The 25,403-nt window shown below is 39.6% G+C and overlaps 1 protein-coding gene across 1 annotated transcript in view; it reads right to left on the bottom strand.

Moving 5' to 3' along the window:
- The window catches only part of LOC126335984 (dynein beta chain, ciliary-like), a 782,187-nt gene that overhangs the window by 737,100 nt on the left and 19,684 nt on the right, over positions 1-25,403 (bottom strand). Inside the window, exons 3-4 of the mRNA XM_049999461.1 lie at positions 24,917-25,113; positions 21,405-21,544 (exon numbers count right to left, since the gene is read on the bottom strand). Of these exons, the coding sequence (XP_049855418.1) occupies positions 21,405-21,544; positions 24,917-25,113 (337 nt within the window). The remainder of the gene's footprint in view (positions 1-21,404; positions 21,545-24,916; positions 25,114-25,403) is intronic.

The following is a 25,403-nucleotide window of genomic DNA, read 5'->3' as shown; positions in this document are numbered from 1 at the left end:
TTGAAGCAAGTAATCCAGAAATTGAAGCAGCTTCATCATGAGAAAAAGATAATTACATTGGACAACAAAATAAAAATTGACCACAATCAACACTGGGTACGATGCTGCAAGTAGACAGCTTTGCCTGTGCCCCATGTGCATTGCTATTTGCTTCGCGAAATCAGCAAGATGCCATAAAGAGTTGAGGATGGCCTCAGAACCCAAGTGGCAGGCGTCATTCATGCCGAGATGTGCCACTACATTCATCCGGTTCCATCCCGTGTACTTGATAGCCGCTGGCAGGGCCTCGTCCACATCACGGATAAGACCTCCTGCAAACCACACAGAATGCACACTGGAACTCTTTCCCACCTTGCCTGCTATCTCCCTGAAGGGCTCCATCACCCCCCTAACATTGGAGCTCCCAATGGCAAGCATACTCACCCTCTGTAATTGTCCGGACTGGACAGCAAAATTGACTGCTGGTCCAACACGAGAGGCATCCCGTGCTGGCTCAGAGTTAGCATCAACACTGGGTAGCACCTTGTACCTGTTGCCAAGGCCTAGGGAGCCAGCCACCACATGGCCTGCTCTCTCTTTGCCTTCCACCCAGTGACACATGAACCCACTGCTGTCTGCCACCCACTCTGGAGTGAGGATGGACCGGTCAGATGTTGCGCATCAGAAGCCGCAGTGACGTCCAGGTCACCTGGAAATTCCAGTGGCACCAAAGGTGTTTCAGATCCCATCACTGGTGCCCCGACATCACCACAACTTTGAGCATTAGCTAAAAGCTTGTCGATTGTAGCCAATGTAGCTTTCAGCTGTTTACGGACAGCAGCCAACTCTCCTTGTGTCTGCACACAACAAGCACAGACCCTAGCCATATTGAACTGTGTACAAAAAAAAGATATGGTCTCAAATGGTGCTACTGAGTTTGAAAATATACCAAAGAAGAATAAAGTAACACTGAAAGTTGCAGTGCAGATTTCTCACTGTACTCTGAGACCACAAGATATTAAACAGAAATAAATTTCTCTACTGAAGTTGATGTATTTACAGATATCTGTCATTAAAAATCCTGTTTGCCAAGTTAGTGCATGAGATAAATGTTCAAACTAGAATGTGCTGGACTGTGTGCTGTCTACTGGCACAAAATTAAAACTTAAGTGGAATGACAGAGCTTCTGGTGATGGGAAAACTTACACTAGGAAGCCACCCTACACAAGGATATTCACAAGACATGCAAAAACAAAAATTATGATTAATTTTCTTACTGCTAGTCTACACAGTAAAATACACATATAGTTAACTTCTTTGTAGAAGCATGTTGTTGTTGTTGTCTTCAGTCCTGAGACTGGTTTGATGCAGCTCTCCATGCTACTCTATCCTGTGCAAGCTGCTTCATCTCCCAGTACCTACTGCAACCTACATCCTTCTGAATCTGCTTAGTGTACTCATCTCTCGGTCTCCCTCTACGATTTTTACCCTCCACGCTGCCCTCCAATGCTAAATTTGTGATCCCTTGATGCCTCAAAACATGTCCTACCAACCGATCCCTTCTTCTAGTCAAGTTGTGCCACAAACTTCTCTTCTCCCCAATCCTATTCAATACCTCCTCATTAGTTACGTGATCTATCCACCTTATCTTCAGTATTATTCTGTAGCACCACATTTCGAAAGCTTCTATTCTCTTCTTGTCCAAACTAGTTATCGTCCATGTTTCACTTCCATACATGGCTACACTCCAAACAAATACTTTCAGAAACGACTTCCTGATACATAAATCTATATTCGATGTTAACAAATTTCTCTTCTTCAGAAACGCTTTCCTTGCCATTGCCAGTCTACATTTTATATCCTCTCTACTTCGACCATCATCAGTTATTTTACTTCCTAAATAGCAAAACTCCTTTACTACTTTAAGTGTCTCATTTCCTAATCTAATTCCCTCAGCATCACCCGATTTAATTTGACTACATTCCATTATCCTCGTTTTGCTTTTGTTAATGTTCATCTTATATCCTCCTTTCAAGACACTGTCCATTCCGTTCAACTGCTCTTCCAAGTCCTTTGCCGTCTCTGACAGAATTACAATGTCATCGGCGAACCTCAAGGTTTTTACTTCGTCTCCATGAATTTTAATACCTACTCCAAATTTTTCTTTTGTTTCCTTTACTGCTTGCTCAATATACAGATTGAATAACATCGGGGAGAGGCTACAACCCTGTCTCACTCCTTTCCCAACCACTGCTTCCCTTTCATGCCCCTCGACTCTTATTACTGCCATCTGGTTTCTGTACAAATTATAAATAGCCTTTCGCTCTCTGTATTTTACCCCTGCCACCTTTAGAATTTGAAAAAGAGTATTCCAGTCAACATTGTCAAAAGCTTTCTCTAAGTCTACAAATGCTAGAAACGTAGGTTTGCCTTTTCTTAATCTTTCTTCTAAGATAAGTCGTAAGGTCAGTATTGCCTCACGTGTTCCAACATTTCGACGGAATCCAAACTGATCCTCCCCGAGGTCTGCATCTACCAGTTTTTCCATTCGTCTGTAAAGAATTCGCGTTAGTATTTTGCAGCCGTGGCTTATTAAACTGATAGTTCGGTAATTTTCACATCTGTCAACACCTGCTTTCTTTGGGATTGGAATTATTATATTCTTCTTGAAGTCTGAGGGTATTTCGCCTGTCTCATACATCTTGCTCACCAGCTGGTAGAGTTTTGTCATGACTGGCTCTCCCAAGGCCGTCAGTAGTTCTAATGGAATGTTGTCTACTCCGGGGGCCTTGTTTCGACTCAGGTCTTTCAGTGCTCTGTCAAACTCTTCACGCAGTATCGTATCTCCCATTTCGTCTTCATCTACATCCTCTTCTATTTCCATAATATTGTCCTCAAGTACATCGCCCTTGTATAAACCTTCTATATACTCCTTCCACCTTTCTGCCTTCCCTTCTTTGCTTAGAACTGGGCTGCCATATGAGCTCTTGATATTCATACACGTGGTTCTCTTCTCTCCAAAGGTCTCTTTAATTTTCCTGTAGGCAGTATCTATCTTACCCCTAGTGAGATAAGCTTCTACATCCTTACATTTGTCCTCTAGCCATCCCTGTTTAGCCATTTTTCACTTCCTGTCGATCTCATTTTTGAGACGTTTGTATTCCTTTTTGCCTGCTTCATTTACTGCATTTTTATATTTTCTCCTTTCATCAATTAAATTCAATATTTCTTCTGTTACCTAAGGATTTCTAGCAGCCCTCGTCTTTGTACCTACTTTATCCTCTGCTGCCTTCACTACTACATCCCTCAGAGCTACCCATTCTTCTTCTACTGTATTTCTTTCCCCTATTCCTGTCAATTGTTCCCTTATGCTCTCTCTGAAACTCTGTACAACCTCTGGTTCTTTCAGTTTATCCAGGTCCCATCTCCTTAATTTCCCACCTTTTTGCAGTTTCTTCAGTTTTAATCTACAGGTCATAACCAATAGATTGTGGTCAGAGTCCACATCTGCCCCTGGAAATGTCTTACAACTTAAAACCTGGTTCCTAAATCTCTGTCTTACCATTATATAATCTATCTGATACCTTTTAGTATCTCCAGGGTTCTTCCACGTATACAACCTTCTTTCATGATTCTTAAACCAAGTGTTAGCTATGATTAAGTTGTGCTCTGTGCAAAATTCTATTAGGCGGCTTCCTCTTTCATTTCTTAGCCCCAATCCATATTCACCTATTATGTTTCCTTCTCTCCCTTTTCCTACACTCGAATACCAGTCACCCATTACTATTAAATTTTCGTCTCCCTTCACTATCTGAATAATTTCTTTTATTTCATCGTACATTTCTTCAATTTCTTCGTCATCTGCAGAGCTAGTTGGCATATAAACTTGTACTACTGTAGTAGGTGTGGGCTTCGTATCTATCTTGGCCACAATAATGCGTTCACTATGCTGTTTGTAGTAGCTTACCCGCATTCCTATTTTCCTATTCATTATTAAACCTACTCCTGCATTACCCCTATTTGATTTTGTGTTTATAACCCTGTAGTCACCCGACCAGAAGTCTTGTTCCTCCTGCCACCGAACTTCACTAATTCCCACTATATCTAACTTTAACCTATCCATTTCCCTTTTTAAATTTTCTAACCTACCTGCCCGATTAAGGGATCTGACATTCCACGCTCCGATCCGTAGAACGCCAGTTTTCTTTCTCCTGATAACGACATCCTCCTGAGTAGTCCCCGCCCGGAGATCCGAATGGGGGACTATTTTACCTCCGGAATATTTGACCCAAGAGGATGCCATCATCCTTTTATCATACAGTAAAGCTGCATGTCCTCAGGAAAAATTACGGCTGTAGTTTCCCCTTGCTTTCAGCCGTTCGCAGTACCAGCACAGCAAGGCCGTTTTGGTTAATGTTGCAAGGCCAGATCAGTCAATCATCCAGACTGTTGCCCCTGCAACTACTGAAAAGGCTGCTGCCCCTCTTCAGGAACCACACGTTTGTCTGGCCTCTCAAGATACCCCTCCGTTGTGGTTGTACCTATGGTACGGCCATCTGTATCGCTGAGGCACGCAAGCCTCCCCACCAACGGCAAGGTCCATGGTTCATGGGGGGAGGTGTAGAAGCATGTGGAAAAAAAACTAAGACTAAATTAATTTACTGTTTATCACACAACAGCTGCTGCTGCTGCATCCTCTCGGCTCGCAACACTGTCTCAACCGAAGAACAATGTTGAATCCTGCCTGACTCAGTTCACTCCTTCATCCAACAGTGATCCACCTCCACTGCCCCAAATCACCCCCTGAAAGTTTCCAGAATTTCTTAACCTCAAACCTTACCTCACCATCATTCCCCAAATCCCTCGCATGCAAACTAACCTTACACCCGCAGAAAGAACTACAATCCACTACCTAAAAACTGACCGTGACATCACAATCCTACCTGCTGACAAAGGCTCCATCACTATTGTTTTGAACAGCAAGGATTACCTGGCCAAAGGACTCCACCAGCTGTCAGATTCATCTAACTACAAACCCTTCCACAGTGACCCCATTCAAGAAATCTAGCACGCTATCAAGTCCCTCCTCAAATCCTTGGGCTCATCCCGTAACCTCTCTCCAGAGTCCATCTCTCTCCTCACACTTGCCACTCCCCACACTCCTACCTTCTACATGCTTCCTAAAGCCCATAAGCCCAACCACCCAGGATACCCCGTAGTATCCAGTTACTGTGCCCCCACTGAGAGAATCTCTGCTCTCACAGACCAACACCTTCAGGCAATTACTCACAATATACCATACCACATAAAAGTTACCGACCATTTCTTCCAACTCCTGCTCGTCACGTTTGATGCCACCTCCCTTTACGCCACCATCCCTAATAACCCATGACCTTACCTCTATTGAACACTACCTTTCCCAATTCCTGACAGATTCCAAACCTACAATCTCCATCCTAGGTGCCATGACCAACTATACCCTCACCCACAACTACTTTTCCTTTGAAGGCATGAACTACGAACAAATCCACGGTATGGCTATGGACACCTGCATGGCACCACGCTATTCCAACCTATTCATGGGCCACCTGTAGGAATCCTTCCTAAACACCCAGAACCCCAAACCCCTCACCTAGTTCAGATTCACTGATGACATCTTCGTGATCTGAATTGAGGGGGAGGGTACCCTATCTAGATTCCTCCAGAACCTCGAAACCTTCTCCCCAATTTGCTTCACCTGGTCCTATTCCACCCAATAAGCCACATTCTTCAAAGTTGACCTCCACCACAGGGATAACTACATCAGTACCTCAGTCCATAATAAAGCTATCAAACACTAACAATACCTCCCCTTCAACAGTTGCCATCCATTCCAAACCAAGAAGTCCCTTCCATACAGCCTAGCCACATATGGCAATTGCATCTGTAGTGACAAAGCGGTCCCTCTCAAAATATACCAAGGCTCTCACTGACCCCTTCACAGGCCATAATTACCCTCCAAACCATGCACAAAAACAGATCTTCCGTGCCTTATCTCCCCAGTCACACACCACCTCCCAAAGTCCCATTGTCTGACCACAGAGGAGCATCCCCCCTGACCCTCGTGACTCAGTGCCACAGAGGACTGGAGTAACTAAATCACATTCTCCTCCAGGGTTTCTACTACCTCTCTTCATGCCCTGAAAGGAGGAATGCCCTACCCACTATGCTCTCGACCCCTCCCATAGGGGTATTCTGCTGTCCACCGAACCTACACATTATACTTGTCCATCTCTACACAACCCCTGCTCCCAAACCCTTACCTCATGGCAAATATCACTGTAATAGACCTAGATGCACGACCTGTCCCATACATCATCCCACCACCACATACTCCAGTCCGGTCACAAACATCACCTATCCCACCAAAGGCAGGGCTAACTGTGAAACCAATCATGTAATCTACAAGCTAAGCCGCAACCACTGTGCTGCATTCTATGTGAGCATGACAACCAACAAGCTGTATGTCCACATGAATGGCCACCCACAAACTGTGGCCAAGAAAGAAGTGGACCACCCTTCTGAGCATGCTGCCCAACATGACATCCTTCATTTCAGTGACTGCTTCACAGCTTGTGCCATCTGGAGCCTTCCCACAAACACCAGCTTTTCTGAGCTGCGCATGTGGGAACTCTCCCTGCAATATATCCTACATTCCGGTAACTCTCCTGGCCTTGATCTTTGTTAGTCATTGCCTTACCCATCTTGCCCCTTCCCTGTTCCCATTCCAGCACTACGCAGCCCTCTGCTCTGCCAAAACACCCTCAGTCTTTTTACTTCCTCCTTTTCCACTACATCCTGCCCTGCCCTCCATATAACCACCTGACTGCACCTAGCTGTCATGCCCTCTCTCTACCTCGTCCTTGCATGCTCCCATAAGCAGCTCTTTACTGTTCCACACCACTATCCAGTTACACCACCTCCTCCAAGCCCTAGCCTTCTCGGTACCCCCACTACCCAGTTTATTCTCCATTATGTGGTGAGTGGCAACTATCCTCTTCATACATAATACTGTCACATTCCATCCGAAAATTTCCATTGTTTGATTTTAATTATGAAACTAGCAACTTTTCGCTATTGTAATAACTGTGTTTATTGTCTGCCTGCTTAGCTGAGTTGTAACATGTTTACCTTGCATGCAGCGAGCCTGGGTTCAATTCCCAGCCGAGGTGAAGACTTTCTTCGCTCGTGGACTGGGTGTTGTGTTGTCCTCACTATCATTTCATTATCACTGACATGCAAGTCACCGACATGTGGTGTCACCTGATATAAGAAATGCAATCCGACAGCCAAACCTTACCAGATGGGGGCCTCCCGGCCATCAATGCCAAACAATCATTTCACCTCATTTTTACCGAGTTTACTTCCTATCATATTTAATATTATACAGTATAATGCTCTAAGTTACCCAATATAAATAAATGCTTCAATTCCTAGAGCTTAAAAAATCATGCTGCTGTATTGGTGTGTTTTATGGCACACAACCCAGTCACTGCATCTTGTATCGTTGCAAATAGTGGCTTCCCTGAGCATCCTGTTTCTCTTCCCAGAAAACTAACACCTCTTGTTCATTTAGCTGAGCATTGGTATTTAATCTGTACAATACCACTATTACCACGTTTACTAACTCTAACAATATTTAATTACTGATTTTTTTTACTGTGTAGCCTAATGGAATATTACTGATTAGTGGCAACTAATTTTCTCGCTGAGCCTCTTCCAAGTATGATAATGTGGTAAAACAAGTGCTGTATCATTTGAGAGGGGTGAGCAAGTGTGCTGGGACTTACACCAGTTCACTGCTACTACAGCCACATCATCATAAAGTGCCTGTGTGCAGCATTCAAGTAATTGCGCTATAGTCTAAGGATGAAATTACAAATTAAAGTAGCTTTTCCAAACTTTGTCAGCATACTCTTCAGTATATTAATTTTAAAATTGTTAAATCCTAGAGTGATCAGATGAACATATTTACCTAAACACAGTTTTAAGAAAAAAAGGCACTAAATAATAAAGCCAGAAAACCAAAAATTGTTCAGAATGTGCAAATGTATGTCAAAATCAACTGTCACAAGTTTCAACTTGACCAGCACAATATTTTGGTCAAAATTGGCATTTTTAAGAAAAATTGAAGGTGCTAAATAGTAACTTACAAAGATGAAACTCAGTATGAAGTGTCAGTTTGATATAAAAATATTAACTATGTGACCCCATTAAGCTACCTCTAATAGTTTTCAAGTAATTTTCTGAAAACAAAATTTGGAAAAAAACTGTCCTTATTTGTAATAGATTAAGTATGATTTTTATTTATGACAGATAGTTCTTATTACAGCACCTGATGAAACCCATTTAATAATAATGCTACAACAAGTTTCAAGATCTTAATGTAAATAATAATCAATACAAGGCCTCTTAATGTTGTAGTTCAAATGTCATGTTCTACTGTCAGTTCCATTTCAAAAATTCTAGACGACAAAGTTTAAATGAAGGCAAGCTAAAACTTTTTCTAGATTCTAGAAAGCCAACTTAATTCCATTCACATAAAATTATTAAGATCCTAAATTGATTCATGACAGTGTTATAAAATAATGTGTCCAATAAAGTGACCATTTAGAGGTTGCTACTGGGACATAAGAGCAGATGACAGCAGGTGTTCCCTTCAGCTGGGTGCTGAACCCATATATAAATACACAGCTGAGAGGCTGTGACACACACTTTGCACCCAGTTATCACATGGTCCGCATCAGCCAAACGTCAGCTTACGCACTGCCTTAGATGACGTCATAGCCAGGCTGCAACTAAACACGTTTTCAGTAAAGACAGAAAATGAACTCGTGACGACTGTACACCATCCTGGATTAGTTAGATTTTGGGAAAGTAATTGTTTGCGTGCTACCCATAATGTTTCAAAACTGCGTAGCAAGTTGTGAGATTATTTTCCACTTTTGTGGCAAGCAATTGACTTTGATTATTAAAAGTCAGGGCGAAAGACCATTTAATGAAAAGTTATAGTAGAGGTTGCCTCTGAACTGCTGCTATTTATGATAAAGACATTATTATTATTAATATTATTAATATTCTCATGTGTGAATTTTGTAAAAATATAATTGAATCAGTGAGAACTCAAACTTTTTATTTATAAACTTAGTTCCTGATCCTGCTGAGTAAACAGAGAGTAGAAACACTTTCTTCATTAAGTACAAAAAGAATGTGTACTTGCAGACTGGAAATTATGGTCAATGTGTTTTCCATCATTTTCTGGCTGACCGCAGTAGTAGTTTTCAGGATCTCATGAAAAGACCCACCCCACAATAAGGATGACACGGCTTGACATGCAATAATTTCTGCATACAAAAAAGGATATTACACTAAATACACTGCACTGCCTAACTTGTTTTATCCTTACCACAGTAGTCAATGCATTATAGACAGGTATTGTAATATCTTACAACTGTCCCTCACAAAAAGATACTAAGAAGTGTGGTCACCAGATATGAAGGAGCAATTTAACTTTATTTGTTCAGAAAATATTTAATTGTTACTAAAATGAATTTACTTTCCTACAACTAATTTTCAAAGTTCTACTTGGAATCAAGATGTATTTGCAAGCTGCGAGCTTCTTACACAGGTCAGTACCTACCACCTTCAATATTGGCAGTTATGCATTAATGAAAACTTAATAACTGAAAATTATCTGAAAGTAATCTCAAAATCTGAAGCTGTTAGTGAATTAGCAATGCAAAAAGATAATTTTATGTCCACAAAAATAAATTTAAAGCTGTATTTTCCAACTCAATATACTGGTGACAGTCTTCTATTGTCGTAATTTTGAAATTGTTTTATATGCTCTTTAGACTGTTTAAAGTTACTCAAAATTATTTTAGCACAGTGACAAGGAAGTAAGGATTCATTTTGTGACTTTAGGATAATGACTGTACCCCTCGAGTGGGCACGCCGAATTTCATAACAAAAGCAGGCAGGTGGCATACTTGTTGTACACATGTAAAGAATAGCTGTCTTTATTTTACCAAGGTAAACAAGTAAGAGCAAATTCATAGTTCAAGCTTAGTTTGGTTAAACAACAAAAAATAAACTTTCACGATATGAGCTAAAGCACTGTTTAATTAAACAATGAAATAAAATTTCATTATATCACTCTGTTGACACGAACAGGTGTTATCTCACAGTAATGCCCCAGTCGAAGCATTAAATGACACAGTTGCATCACATCACATACAACTGCTTATTCAATTACTCATTATCTCATAGACAAATGCATCATTGGGGGATTGTGATTCTAGCTCTTAATGTGGGTCATTTTCTTGATATGACAACACAATTTATCACTGTGTTAGGTACAGCAATAAAAAATGAGTAGGTATGGGCTTGCGACCATGAAAAAAAAGACAAGGGAATGATGCAAAACAATTTTATTTGTGTTTGGCACATTTTATACATAGGTTCACTCACTCAAGGGTTAACAGATACTTTTAAACAAAACTGACTCTGTTCAATAATTAGATATGAGACTTGTGACTGTAATATTCAAGACATTTCTGATTATGCAGATTTAATAAAAAGTGTTGCCTTGTTTATAGGGGCTGTTGTGGTGCTGTAGTTGAAGACTGCAAATGATAATGCTTTTCACATCTCCAGTTAATACAGAATTAGTTTGTTACTACCACGCTGCTTGCGGTAGCCATTTTCCTTGAAGCTGCATCAGTTCCAAATTCCATCTTAGATAATGTTGGATATTCTTGCTTTCCATAAACTGCAATTTTGGAAGACAACTTTATGACACAAATGCCACTAGCTCGCCAACTTTCACGCGATTATGGAGTTTTAGCACTCGCTCAATTTTGACACTGCCATACATGGCACAGCCATGTGTGTACACCAGGCCACCCTGCCTGCAATTGCTGACTTTTCATTTCATTCTGTCCTTTCTGTGCCACTTAGTGCCAAGGTCATCCACACAACTATAGATTGAAAACCCAAAGTGGATTTGCTTGTTGACAGTATTATACATTTTCAATTAACCTATGAATATTACGGTCACTATAAAAACAGAAAAACATTCATTATTATGCTTTTGCTTTCTGTAAACAACATCCGTAACTCCACTTACTTTTAATAGACTGTCAAAGACATTTAACATCATTAGCAAACATCGATACATTTAAAATTATTTGAAAACATCAATACTTTCATTTATCAATTTTTATAGTTAAAATTTAATTGAAAAGATTTAATAAAATTTGGGTCAAATTTAAGCTTTTACATTACATATTCCATCACTGTGTTTAATCTTTGTCTTTTGGCCTACTGTTATTTGATCGCACAAACCTATTTACTTCTTTGCCTGAATAACCATTTTTTTCTCAAAACTCTGCTTCAGATGTTTTCATTTGGCATCCAAGTGGTCCAGCATGGAAATTCTTTTGGCTCTGTCAACAAGACTTTTAATGACACCTCTCTTTTGTTGTGGATGGTGGTTGGAGATCTTATACAAATTTCTGTCTGCATGAGTGACTTTCTAAAAGAACTTATTTTTCAACCTTCCATTACTCTGTCTCATAAATAAAACTTCCAAAAAGCATACTGTACTGTTGTTTTCCATTCCCAAGGTAAACTGGAGTTTTGGATTTATATCATTTGGATGGACAAACCACAAATGTATCATACACAAATTTATGCCATCGACATTGTTTCTTATTTGCTTTTTATAGAGCTGACTGTTCAAATTTTTCCATTAAAAAAATTGCAATTGAAGGGTTTAATGGCTTAACCATTGCAACACAATCAACTTGCTCATAACATTCACTGTTCATTGGACCTGACAAGAAATAAGAAAATGTCCAAAGAGAGCAGTCAGATTGCCTACAAAAAAGAAACGTTACGTAGGTAGATCATAACTTTGTTAACACAGATCATAGTGAATAAAAACACTATGCCAAAACTTACACAAGAATATCTTTCAAATATCTCATCATTTTACCAAGAAATCTAAAGAACTAATTTTAACTCCTAAGATTTTCTTTTAAGTTTTGACATGGTATCTTTATTCACTATGATTTCCATTAATGAAGATATTATTTACACAACCAAAGTTTTCCCAAGGGATTTGATGGCTCTTTTTAGACACTACTTTACTTCTAGTCATTTCCAATGGGATAATGCATATTATGAGGTAACCCACAAGGTCCTGTGATTGCTAATTTTTCTAGAGGGAAATTCTAACAGTCAGCTCTATCAAAAGCAAATACAAAACCATTTTGATGGTATCGATTTGTGGATGACAGATTTGTGTTTTGGCTACATGGTAAAATAGCTCTAAAAGAATCCTTTTGTTATCTAAATGATGTTGTTGTTGTTGTCGTAATTGTGATGTCCAGTCCAAAGATTGGTTTGATGCAGCTGTCCATGCTACTCTATCCAGTGCAAACCTCTTCATCTCTGAATAACTACTACAACTCATATCCTTCTGAATCCGCTTATTGTATTCCTCTGTACTCCACAATTTTTAACCTCCCCCCCCCCCCCCCCCCCAGCCAAACACACACACACACACACACACACACACACACACACACACACACACACACACAAGAAAAACTTCCAGTACTAAACTGCTGATCTCTTGATGCCTCAGAATGTGTCCTATCAAACGATCCCTCATTCTACATTCTACACATGTGTTAACACAAATTTCTTTTCTTCCCAGTTATATTCAGTATCTTCTCCTCATTAGTTTGTGACCTACACATCTAACCTTCAGCATTCTTCTGTGGGACCACATTTCAAAAACTTCTGTTCTCTTCTTGTCTAAACTGTAGATTGTCCATGTTTCATTTCCATACATGGCTACAATCCATACAAATACTTTCAGACAGGACTTCCTAAAACTTAAATCTATAATCAATGTTAACAAATTTCTCTTCTTCAGAAACACTTTTCTTGCCATTCTCAGTTTACATTTTGTAACCTCTCTACTTCAGCCATCATTAGTTATTTCGTTGCCCAAATAACAAAACTCGTCAACTACTTTAAGTGTTTGTTTCCTAATCTAATTCCCTCAGCATCACCTGATTAAATTCAACGACATTTCATTATCACTGTTTTGTTTTTGTTGATCTTCATCTTATTCCCTCCTTTCAAGACACTGTAAATTCTGATCAACAGCTCTTCCAAGTCATTTGCTGTCTCTGACAGAATTACAATGTCATCAACAAACCTCAAAGTTTTTATTTCTTCTTATGGAACTTTAATTACTATTCCAAATTTTTCTTTGGATTCCTTCACTCCCTGGTCAGTGTACAGATTGAATAACATTGGGGATAGGCTACAATCCTCACTCCCTTTTCAACCACTGTGTCGTTTTCATGCCCCTTGACTCTTATAACTATCATCTGGTTTTTGTACTAGTTGTAAATAGCCTTTTGCTCCCTGTATTTTACCCTGCTGCCTTCAGAATTTCAAAGAGATTATTCCAATCAACATTGTCAAAAGTTTTCTAAGTCTACAAAGGCTATAAATGTAGGTTTTCCTTTCCTTAATCTATCTTCTAAGTTAAGTCATATAGGGTCAGTAGTGTCTCCCATGTTCATACATTTCTCCAGAAATGAAACTGATCTTCCCTGAGGTCAGCTTCTATCAGTTTTTTCGTTCTTTAGTATTTTGCAACCATGACTCATTAAACTGATATTTCGGTACTATTCTCAACTGTCAGCACCTCTTTTCCTTGGAATTGGAATTATTACATTCTTGAAGTCTGAGGATATTTTGCCTGCCTCATTCATGTTGCATACTGGGTGAAGAGTTCCGTCATGGTAAGCTCCCCCAAGACTACCAAGAGTTCTGACACATACCTGTCTACCCCTTGAGCTTTGTTTTGACTTAAGTCTTTCAGTGCACTGTCAAATTCTTTCAGTGCTCTGTCAAATTCTTCTCACATTTATCATATCTCCCACCTCATCTTCATCTACATCCTCTTCCATTTCTATAATATCACCTTCAACTTCATCTATGATATTCATACAGCTGCTTCTCTTTTCTCCATAGGATTTTTTCAATTTTCCTGTAAGCGGTAACTATCTTTCCCCTGGTGAAATATGCTACTAAAGCCTTACATTCCTCTTTCACTGATCCTGCTTAGGCATTTTGCACTTCCTGCCAATCTCATGTTTTAGACGTTTGTATTCCCTTTTTCTGCTTAATTTGCTACATTTTTATAGTTTCTTCTTTCATTAATTAAATTCAGCATCTCCTGTGTTATCCAAGGCCTTGTCTTCTCACATATTTAAGCCTCTGCTGCCTTCACTATTTCATCTCTCAAAACTACCCACTCATTTTCTACTGTATTCCTTTCCCCTGTTAACTGTTGTCTAATGCTCCCTCTGAAACACTGAACAACCTCCAGTTCTTTCAACTTATTCAGGTTCTATCTCCATAATTTTCTACCTTTTTGCAATTTCTTTAGTTTTAATCTATAGTGCATAACCAATAAATCTACATCTACACCTATACTCTGCAAACCACCGTGAGGTGCACGGCAGAGAGTAGGTCCCATTGTAGTAGTTATTTGGTTTTCTTCCTGTTGCGTTGACATATGGAGCGTGGGAAGAACGAGTGTTTGAATGCTTCTGTGCTTCCAGTAATTACCATAATCTTATCCTCACGATCCCTGTGTGAGTGATACATAGGGGGTTGTAGTATATCCTGAGAGCAATCATTTAAAACCGATTCTTGAAACTTTGTTAACAGATTTTTTCAGGAAGTGCTGTATGGTTTAATTGAGATGGACTTTGTAAAAAATTAAAGTTTCTGCTGATGTTACCTTCTATTATCGCAACTGATATAAATTATGTTTCCTTTCCTTATCTCCTATGAATGTCTTATATAAGAGACACACACATTGATCATACTACACACTGATCTTGCCAAAAGCCAAGAAGGGATTCTTCTCGGTGTTGTAGCTCTCAGGTGCACCCTAGGATGCGAGGCACCTCTGAGCATCTCCGTGAGCTGACATCACTTTGGGCGTGATGCTCGTGCAACTATCTTGTTTGACTAGGAGTTGAGCGGAATTTTATTCTGCATCTGGCCAGGGCAGAAACTGATAAGGCTGAAGGCCGGCACAAGGCTAAATAAGTAATGTATCTGGAAAGACAGCATCAGCTGTTGTGCAGCTGCAAGTGCAATAGCATTGAACAGTTAATGGAGATGCCATGCTATAGGATGAGCTTTAGGCATTCTCAGCTGTTGGTCTATAAGGCCATTTATGACATAGAAGTTATACAAGTAGTAATGTCAGAGCGCAAGGGATTCAACAAGGCCTGTCATTGTGTAGCAGGTATGTTCTGAATTTTATACCTACGCAGAAAGATAAACCTCAACATGCTAATGGTTGGGTTACTGCTGCAATTGTGCAGTATCGTGTGATACAGTAAAAGCCATTACAAGTCTGGAGAGTTTTACTAGCACAGATGTGATTGCTTATTACACATTTCAAGTGAATGAGGTGTACAATCAGGACATTTGTCAGACACGATAGTTTACATCTCTCTTCAAGAGTCTGCCATTTCAGTTCCTTCAGTATTTCTGTGACACTCTACCATGGATTAAACAAACCTAAATGTGTTTGAGCTGCCCTTCTCTGTACATGTTCAATATTCCCTGTTAGGCCTATCTAGTATGGGTCCCACACACTTGATCAATGTTCTAGAACCAGTCACACAAGTGATTTGTAAGCAAATCTCTTTTGTAGACTGATTGCACTTCCCCAGTATTCTACAAACAAACTAAAGTCTACCACCTGCTTTACCCATAACTGAACCTATGTGATCATTCCATTTCACATTTCAACAAAGTGTTACACCTAGGTACTTGTAGGAGTTGGCTGATTCCAACACTGACTCATTGATATTATAGTCAAAGGATACACTTTTTTTTTCATTTTGTGAAGTGCAAATTGTGGTCAGAGTCCACATCTGCCCCTGGAAATGTCTTACAACTTAAAATCAGGTTTTGAAATCTCTGTCTTAACATTGTACTACCAATCAGGAAACTTCCGCAGTCTCCTGGTCTCTTTTATGTGTACAACCTTATGTCATTGACTCTTAAACTAAACGTTAGTGGTGGTTCAATTATGCCGTTTGCAAAGTTCCTAGAATTTTTCCTTCTCTTCCCTTCGCATTATCAAATTCCAGTCCTCCATCAAAATTACATTATCATCTCCTTTAACTATCTGAATAATTTCTTTTATCCCATCACATATTTCTTCAATCTGTTCATCATTTGTAGAGCTAGTTGGCACATAAACTTGTACTACTGTGAAAGGTGTTGGTTTTGTGTCAATCTTGGATGTGACAATGCGTTCACTATGCTTTTCATTGTAGCTTACCTGCATTCCTATTTTCTCATTATTAATTAAACCTACTCCTGTATTGCCAACAGCCTTGCCACAGTGTAAACACTGGTACCTGTATCACCGAAGTTAGGCGCTGCCAGGATGGGGTAGCATGTGGATGGGCAACCATACCATCTGCCAAATGCTGCTGGCAGGCAGGGTGCACTCAGCCCCTGTGAGACAAACTAAGGAGCTACTTGATTGAGAAGTAGCGCCTCCAGTCTCGTACACTGACATGCGGGAGAGCATTGTGCTGACCACATGCCCCTCCATATCCGCATCCAGTGATGCCCATGGGCTGAGCATGACGCAACAACCGATCAGTACTGTTGGGCCTTCCAAGGCCTGTTCGGATGGAGTTTTCAATACTCCTGTATTACCGCTATCTAGTTTGGTATTTATAACCCTGTATTCACCTGATCAGTAGTCCTGTTCCACCTGCCTCTTTCTTGGATGATCTACCACCATAACGGTGCATACAAGACTAAAAGAACATGAAACTCTTCACTGACTAGGGGAAATAGCAAAATGAGCTGCAGCTGACTTCCGGAAGGCGTTCGATACAGTTCCGCACTGTCGCCTGATAAACAAAGTAAGAGCCTATGGAATATCAGCCCAGCTGTGTGGCTGGATTGAAGAGTTTTTAGCAAACAGAACACAGCATGTTGTTGTCAATGGAGAGACGTCTACAGACGTTAAAGTAACCTCTGGCGTGCCACAGGGGAGTGTTATGGGACCATTGCTTTTCACAATATACATAAATGGCCTAGTAGATAGTGTCGGAAGTTCCATGCGGCTTTTCGCGGATGATGCTGTAGTATACAGAGAAGTTGCAGCATTAGAAAATTGTAGCGAAATACAGGAAGATCGGCAGCGAATAGGCACTTGGTGTAGGGAGTGGCAACTGACCCTTAACATAGACAAATGTAATGTATTGCAAATACATAGAAAGAAGGATCCTTTATTGTATGATTATATGATAGCGGAACAAACACTGGTAGCAGTTACTTCTGTTAAATATCTGGGAGTATGCGTGCGGAACGATTTGAAATGGAATGATCATATAAAATTAATTGTTGCTAAGGCGGGTACCAGGTTGAGATTCATTGGGAGAGTCCTTAGAAAATGTAGTCCATCAACAAAGGAGGTGGCTTACAAAACACTCATCGACCTATACTTGAGTATTGCTCATCAGTGTGGGATCCGTACCAGATCGGGTTGACGGAGGAGATAGAGAAGATCCAAAGAAGAGCGGCGCGTTTCGTCACAGGGTTATTTGGTAACCGTGATAGCGTTACGGAGATGTTTAGCAAACTCAAGTGGCGGACTCTGCAAGAAAGGCGCTCTGCATCGCGGTGTAGCTTGCTCGCCAGGTTTCGAGAGGGTGCGTTTCTGGATGAGGTATCAAATATACTGCTCCCCCCTACTTATACCGCCCGTGGAGATCACAAATGTAAAATTAGAGAGATTCGAGCAGGCACGGAGGCTTTCAGACAGTCATTCTTCCCGCGAACCATACGCGACTGGAACAGAAAAGGAAGGGACAGTGGCACGTAAAGTGCCCTCTGCCACACACCGTTGGGTAGCTAGCGGAGTATGAATGTAGATGTACATGTAGATGTAGACTAAAAGAAGGGATCGGTTTATAGGACAGATTCTGAGACAATCAAGAGATCACAAATTTATTAGTGGAGGGAAGAGTGTGTATGTATTGGAAGGGGGGAAATAAAAATCATAAAGGGGACATGAATACAGTAAGTAGATTCAGAAAGATGTAAGTTGCAGTAGTTATTCGGAGATGAAGATGCTGATACACGACAGAGTAGTGTGGAGAGGTGGTGAAACCAGTCTTGAAACTGAAGACCACATCATCAACAAGAACAACAACATGACTAAGTATTATCCACTGCTATATAGAGAAGCCATCGAAATACATAATCACGGGGACAATTGTAACAGAAAAGACGAAGCCATGAAACTTAGTGGTATATGGGCAATGGCTCTGCAGAATCGATAGATTGGGTCATACGACCTGGAAGACTTAATAGGAACTAAGACATCTGGTCCTGAAAGCCTTCATTGTACTTAAATACGATAGAACTATAAAGCTTAGAAGACCAACTAATTTTTGTTATTGCTCCTCCTGAGGCTCCTTAAAAATGAAATCATCTTTAAGTGGTATATTGCAATACAGTTATTGTAAATTCTCAAAGTTTACAGTTTTATATATAAGATAATCAGCTTTGCAAATACAATAAAATATGGAAAACAGATAAAAATGTACAATAGTTAAAGAAAACATCATAATCCCAAAGTGTTGCAGCTTATCAATAATTCAGCCGATTTTCCTTTATACAGCAGGTGATCTCCTCTCTGAGCAATGTGCTAAACTTTTAATGCCACAAATTATAATTAGGTATCTTTTTCTACTTATTAAGGCAGTATACTGCAGAGGTTAAGCCACTGGATTCACATTCAGCAGCAGCAGCAGCAGCAGGTTTCAAATACTCAAGCAACAACCAGAAATATGTTTCCAATTATTTCCATAAAACAATTACATTGAATGCTAGACTGATATATTTCATTCTATCATTGTCCAGTTTAAGCTTGCTCAATCTCTTACGACCTCACAATCAGATGAATTTTACCCACCAACCTATCTTTTTTCTTCGCATCATTTTCATAGGAAGCAGTAACGGAATTACTTTGGACAGAGCAGTTCTCAGGCACTTGTCAATCAGCATTGAAGAACACAGTCACTGATTCGGTTATAGCTAAAAATAGTGAAAGAAACTGCATAGGACATATGAAGAATGGAAATAATGACTTGAGGGATCAACCCCGTGCAAGTTACCATCAATCTGGTACCATTACAACTATGTGAAATCTGTGGAAGAATTATGGCAAATAGGCCCATTTTTGTAAATGATATTAAATGTATCACACAGGACAAAAAAATGTTTCAAGGCGTAATCATAGTATGTTGCCTTTAAGTAGCACAGTTGTTGACTCTGTACCCAAAACAGCAAAGAAAAAATTGCCCTGAACTTGTGAAACCTTGTACAAGAGACAGTTTCAGGGTCCACGTATATAGCAAAAAAGGTAGCTTCTGATATTTCACAGGTGAGTGAAGGACTAATTCTGTAAATAATCTCCTAGGCTGTGTCTCAGCTGTTTCTCCACTATATCTTTCTTCCAGGAATGCTATTTCAGTATGATATATAGGAGAACTTCTGTGAAGTAGAATGGGCACTGGCACTGGCAGAATTGAAGCTTTGAGTGTGGATCATAATTTGTGCATGGATAACTAGTCGGGAAGAGCAATGCCACTGAAATACAATGTTCAAGGTTTGTAACCCAGTCTGATACACAGTTTTAATCTGCCAAGACTTTACAAATCTCCACTTGTCCTAATAAACCCAGTCAGTACTCCCATTTACTTGCAGATTTTGTTTCTATGTTAATAGCAGGTCTGGAAATGATACAGATGACTGTAATTCTTCAGTTTTTCTGACATATACCATGTATGAAAATTTTTTGGGCACAAGCAGATCTTTATGACAGACATGCACAACTACCTGACCATCCACCTGAGAACATTCTGCACAGTTTTCTTTGTAAGTAATACTCTTGGATTACATGCAAACATACTCAGTAAACTATACACTGAATAGACAAAAGTCATGAGATAGTGATCTACACATACACAGGTGGTGGTAGTATGGCGTACACGAGAGGTAAAAAAAGTATTGCATTGGCAGAGCTGTCGTTTGTACTCAGGTGATTCATGTGAAAAGGTTTCCAACTTGATTATGGGTGCATGACAGGAATTAACAGACTTTGAATGTGGAATGATAGTTGGAGCCAGAGACATGTAACATTCCATTTCAAAAATCATTTGAGTATTCAGTATTCCAAAATCCACACAAGTGTGTTGAGAATACCATGTTTCAGCAACGCAGTGGCCGACAGCCTTCACTGAATGATAGAGAGCAGTGACTTTTGCATAGAATTGTCAGTGCTAACAAACAAGCAACACTGTGTCAAACAACCGCAGCAATCAATGTGGGATGTATGACAAACATATCTGTTAGGGCTGTACAGCGAAATTTGGCATTAATGGGCTATGGCAGCAGATGACAAATGCAAGTGCCTTTGCTAACAGTACGAAATCACTTGCAGCACCTCTCCTGGGCTCATGACCATATGGGTAGGGTCCTACACAACTGAAAAACCATGGCCTGGTCAGATGAGTATTAATTTCAGTTGGTAAGGACTGATGGTAGGGTTCAAGCGTGGCGCAGACTCCACGAAGTGATGGACCCAAGTTGTCAACAAGGCACTGTACAAGCTGGTGGTGGCTCCATAATGGTGTGGGCTGTGTTTACATGGCATGGGCTGGGTCCTCTGGTTTAACTGAACCAATAACTGACTGGAAATGGTCATGTTCGGCTACCGGGAGACTATTTGCAGCCATTTATGGACTTCATGTTCCAAAACGAAAATGGAATTTTTGTGGATGACAATGCGCTATGTCAGTGGGTCACAACTGTTCTGGATAATTCAAGTGATTGCAGGCCACTCAGATCGCCCAACATGAATCCCACCTAACATTTGTGGGACATCACTGAGAGGTCAGTTAGTGAATAAAATATTGTATCAGCTAGATTTTTGTTATTATGGACAGCTAAAGGGGCATCATGGCTCAATGTTTCTGCAGGGGCCTTCCAACGACTTTAGTCCATGCCACATCGAATTGCCAAACTATGCCGGGCAAAAGGAGGACCAACACGATGTTAAAAGGTATCCCATGACTTTTGTCACCTCAGCTTACAGCTGGTGATTGCAGCCAACTGTTCCTTTGACACTTTAAGTTTTGAAATTGAACCAATAATCACTTACACAGTAAAATAAATATAAAAAATATTTTTTGTTGGTAGTATTGTTTCTATTTTCAGTAACAAAAAGGGTGACTGACCAGCTGCAGGTGTTGGGTGCTGGCCATTTTCAAAGGCATCAGAAGATTCTTCCTTTACAGCTTCATTTATCTGTGTTGCCCATTTGATGATCACTCCTTCAATTGCACTTTTCAAGTACAGGTCTACTTTTTGGCCTTTGCTAAAATGGAGGGTAAAAAAAAAAACATTTTACTGTAACATTATACGAATCCCATAATGGATATTGGTTCAAATTTTGTATATGCACTGAAATCAAAAATTAAAAATTTTAGTGCTACAAAGAGGACTGACATTTCCCTCCTAAAAGAATGTGCTACCAACTAAAAGATCAAATTTAAGTGAACAGTTCATAAACCTATTATCCTCTCCATTTTTCTTCAACAGTGGTGGCCAGTAATGGGAGATTAATAGCCATGCAGTAGTGTCTACTAAATAATTTGTTGAAATAACTAACAGACACCAAAGAAATGAAGATAACTATCTTATGGCCACAAATCATGGAGGGAAAAAATGAATTCATACAAACAAAACAAGAAGCCAGGGTAAGAAAAGGTCAAAAGAATCATGCTACTGAAAAATGGGGAAAGAAATGAAGAATTAGTTATACAGAAGGACCTTGACAAGGCACCTACGGGGAAAAGTATGTATGAATTGATTGGAGAAAGGATGAAGTAAAATCCCAAAGAGGAAGAGTGTATAAAAAAGTATGAGAGAGCATAGTTTTTAGTATGATAAAATGCTACTGTAAATTCAAAATGCTGGCAACAGCACAAAGCTCTCTGTCACAACTACTGTACTTTTACTCTGCATGATATATCACTAAAGCACTGCAACATTATTAGTATCACACTGGTTCCGTGTACATGGACCTATACCCGCTGCAAGCAAAACATACATACATACATCTCTAATGTAGAATGTGATTATGAGGGGACTTAAAAAAGTAAGTTACACATTATTATGGAAGGCCAAGTAACTTCTGCTGAATACTGCACTACATTTCAAAATGACAGAGATACATGATACTATTTTTCAATGTAGTTACCAAGTCTCTGCAAATAATGGTCAGAACATTCTACCATCTGTTCAGTTCCTCAATGATAGAAATCTGCTCCTTGGTCACAGAGCCATTTGAGGACTGCTGTGGAAACATCCTCATTGCTGAAAAACATGCAAATTGCTGCAAATCAGTTCCTCAATTGCCTGTGCATCATTGTACGAGGAAAATATCTATGGCCTGTCTTCTGATCAACATCACCCACATCTGTGAGGCTATGGTCAAATTGTTAGCACAATTTCACTATGGCTGGACACTGCATTTGGCCCAGAATTTCACAGTGAATCTGTGTGTAATTCAGATTTTTTGCCCACAAGAATTGTACTGTCCCATGTATTTCAAGTTTGAAGTACATTTACAGTTGCCATGCCATTTCATACCACACTGTACTTCAACTGTTATCCATACTACAGCAGAATTGTGTCTGCTGGATATCCAGAAATTAACACTCTCTTTTGACAAAGCATCACTCTTGTTGCACAATGGTCTTAGTGTGAGATGACTTGTGTAACTTACCTTCGACATCAGCACAAGCCAATAAAAAAACGTGCTGTGGTGCATTCACAGTTAATCATGTCATTTTATAACAATAGGGCCTGTGAGGTGACAGAGACTATGTTATAGTTCATCTTTTAACCAGAAAAAAGGTTAGGCCACATCCTATATAAATTACAATACACGACAACTGTGAGAGAGGAGGCATTATTAGATAGAGACTGCATTAGCTATCTGTGGGACATAAGGCATTACTAGACAGAAAATGTATCAGCTGGTACTTTTCTGAATTTCAAGTCATCTGTAAGTAAGCAAATATAAACAGCATGCTGTGCCAGGACACAAGAAACTTAGTTCAGTTACAAAGTGAAAACTGCATTCGTGGCATCATTGTTGAACATTGTACCGAATTACAGAATAAAAAGAAAACTGCATTAAAGTGTCACTACAGGTCAGTATACACATTCCCAATCCAGGCATTGCCACAATTCAATGTGAGTTGCTAAAGCAAAGTTAGCCTAAACTGCTTGGGGCAGGGGGGAGGGGGCGTCACCTATGGTGAACACAGTAATGGAAGTTCTAGTAATACCCCCTATGGCATCCAACATACAACTCCAGTTCTTCACCATATGTTTGGTGTTCTCAAAACGAAGAAGAATGGTTGCCAGTTTCCTTTAGATCTGACAGTCAAGGGTGCTGTCACTGACTGGTTTACATCTTTTAATCGATTTTTTGAGTCTTCCATAGCATTTAACCTCATTTCAAATTAAGCAATTATGCCTGGAAGTGTGGCAGATAATCTAAGACGAGTAATGAATACTCACAGCAACAAAGTGAATAACAAAGTATTTAAGTTATAGCAAAAGTCAATTATTTGTACTGATAAATTCACAGAGCACCAATAGCATTCTTAGCTTTTGTAAGTGCAAGTTATTTACAAAGAAAGGAAAGATGAATAATGGGGGTAATAGATAGAGTAATAACCTATGAGCTTTATTCCTGAACAGATTGGAATCAAGCTTCAAAGGCTTCTTCAGCATCTTATATGAGTGTTGAGTGAAGGCAAGTCAAACTAATTGTTAAAGTGCATTGTGTCATTCTGTGGCTGTTTAAAACTAACTGTGTGATAAGAAGTCCCATCTACTGTGATGTCAGAGATGTTATTTGATTTCTGAATGGCCAGGCATTCAGTTAATAGAAATTTATCACAAACTAGGGGAAATGCATGATAATAAAGTAATTAATTACATAAATGTGCAAAAGCAATGTGAAATGTTTTGATAATACAGTAACTAATGAATGCAATGTGTGAAAGCAATGTGAAATGTTCAACAATGGCCATAGATGATTTGAAGACTTAACTGAAGAATGAAATCAACACAAACGGCTTTTCGCAAGATTCATAAATTTGTTAGGCAGGAAACATTTTGGAAGTGATGCCAAGGTAAACAATACAATGAACAACTGGCTTAACAGAGTGGTAGCAGCAGACTACAACATGGGAATTCAGAAGGATGGTGACAGATACAACAAATTGTTTAGTAACAGTAATGTTTATGTAGAGAAGTAAAGTAAGATTCAATTCATTGAGTGACATGTTTCTTGTTACTACATTTTTTTAAAATTTATTATAGCCAAAAAGCAATTATATGGACTACAGAGGGGCGAGGAAGCAGGGGAAGAGGGAGGGAGTTATGTCACTCAGGATCCAAACTAAGAGAGCCCATCTTGTATGAGGAAGACGAGAGGTAAATATGAAGGGCAATACCTCAGAGGCACTGGGAGCTTGGTACAATATTTTAACTTCTGAGTTAGACAATTCATTGGTAGCCCTATGCCAGCTTCAGTTCAGATATGCCGTCTCACTGTGGACTGCCATCACTTATTTTGTTTTTGTACATATGTAACAAGTGTTTCAAGTCACTCCAGCAGCAACTTAACAGATAAGGTAAAGAGTTACACAGTCGGGTAAGCCTGTACCTCTCAGTAATATCAACTAGGGCTTGGTGAACTCTCTCCACTCCAGCTGGCATTGGCAGTAGTGTATGACCAGTAATTTTTCCTCTAACTTCATACACAATGCTTTTGAGTTCATGTATATGTCTTTGTATATCCTCTGCCACAACTTTTGGCCATCCTCTGTGATTCCCAGGGTTCGATAGAAGAGGTACAAAAACCTGTAAATAAGAAATGATAAAATATGATACCAAAATGGCAACTAACCTCCAAATGACACCACAGAATAAAAGATCTGAGGGAAACTGTAGGTCATAGCTGAAATCACTGACTTTCATTCAGTTGTATCAAACAAAATAGTACGAAAACAATTATGTAAAAAATGACAAATATTTAAGTTTGTATACCAATATAAGTCAATGTAGTCAAATATTTAATGAGCAAAATGTAAGAAGACTGAGCAGAAATTTTAGAATTTATATATTATGCTATGAGACGAAAACGCTGCTGT

Source organism: Schistocerca gregaria, chromosome 2, assembly GCF_023897955.1.
Source record: "Schistocerca gregaria isolate iqSchGreg1 chromosome 2, iqSchGreg1.2, whole genome shotgun sequence".
Classification (NCBI taxonomy): domain Eukaryota; kingdom Metazoa; phylum Arthropoda; class Insecta; order Orthoptera; family Acrididae; genus Schistocerca; species Schistocerca gregaria.
This window is presented reverse-complemented; position numbering and strand designations above follow the sequence as displayed.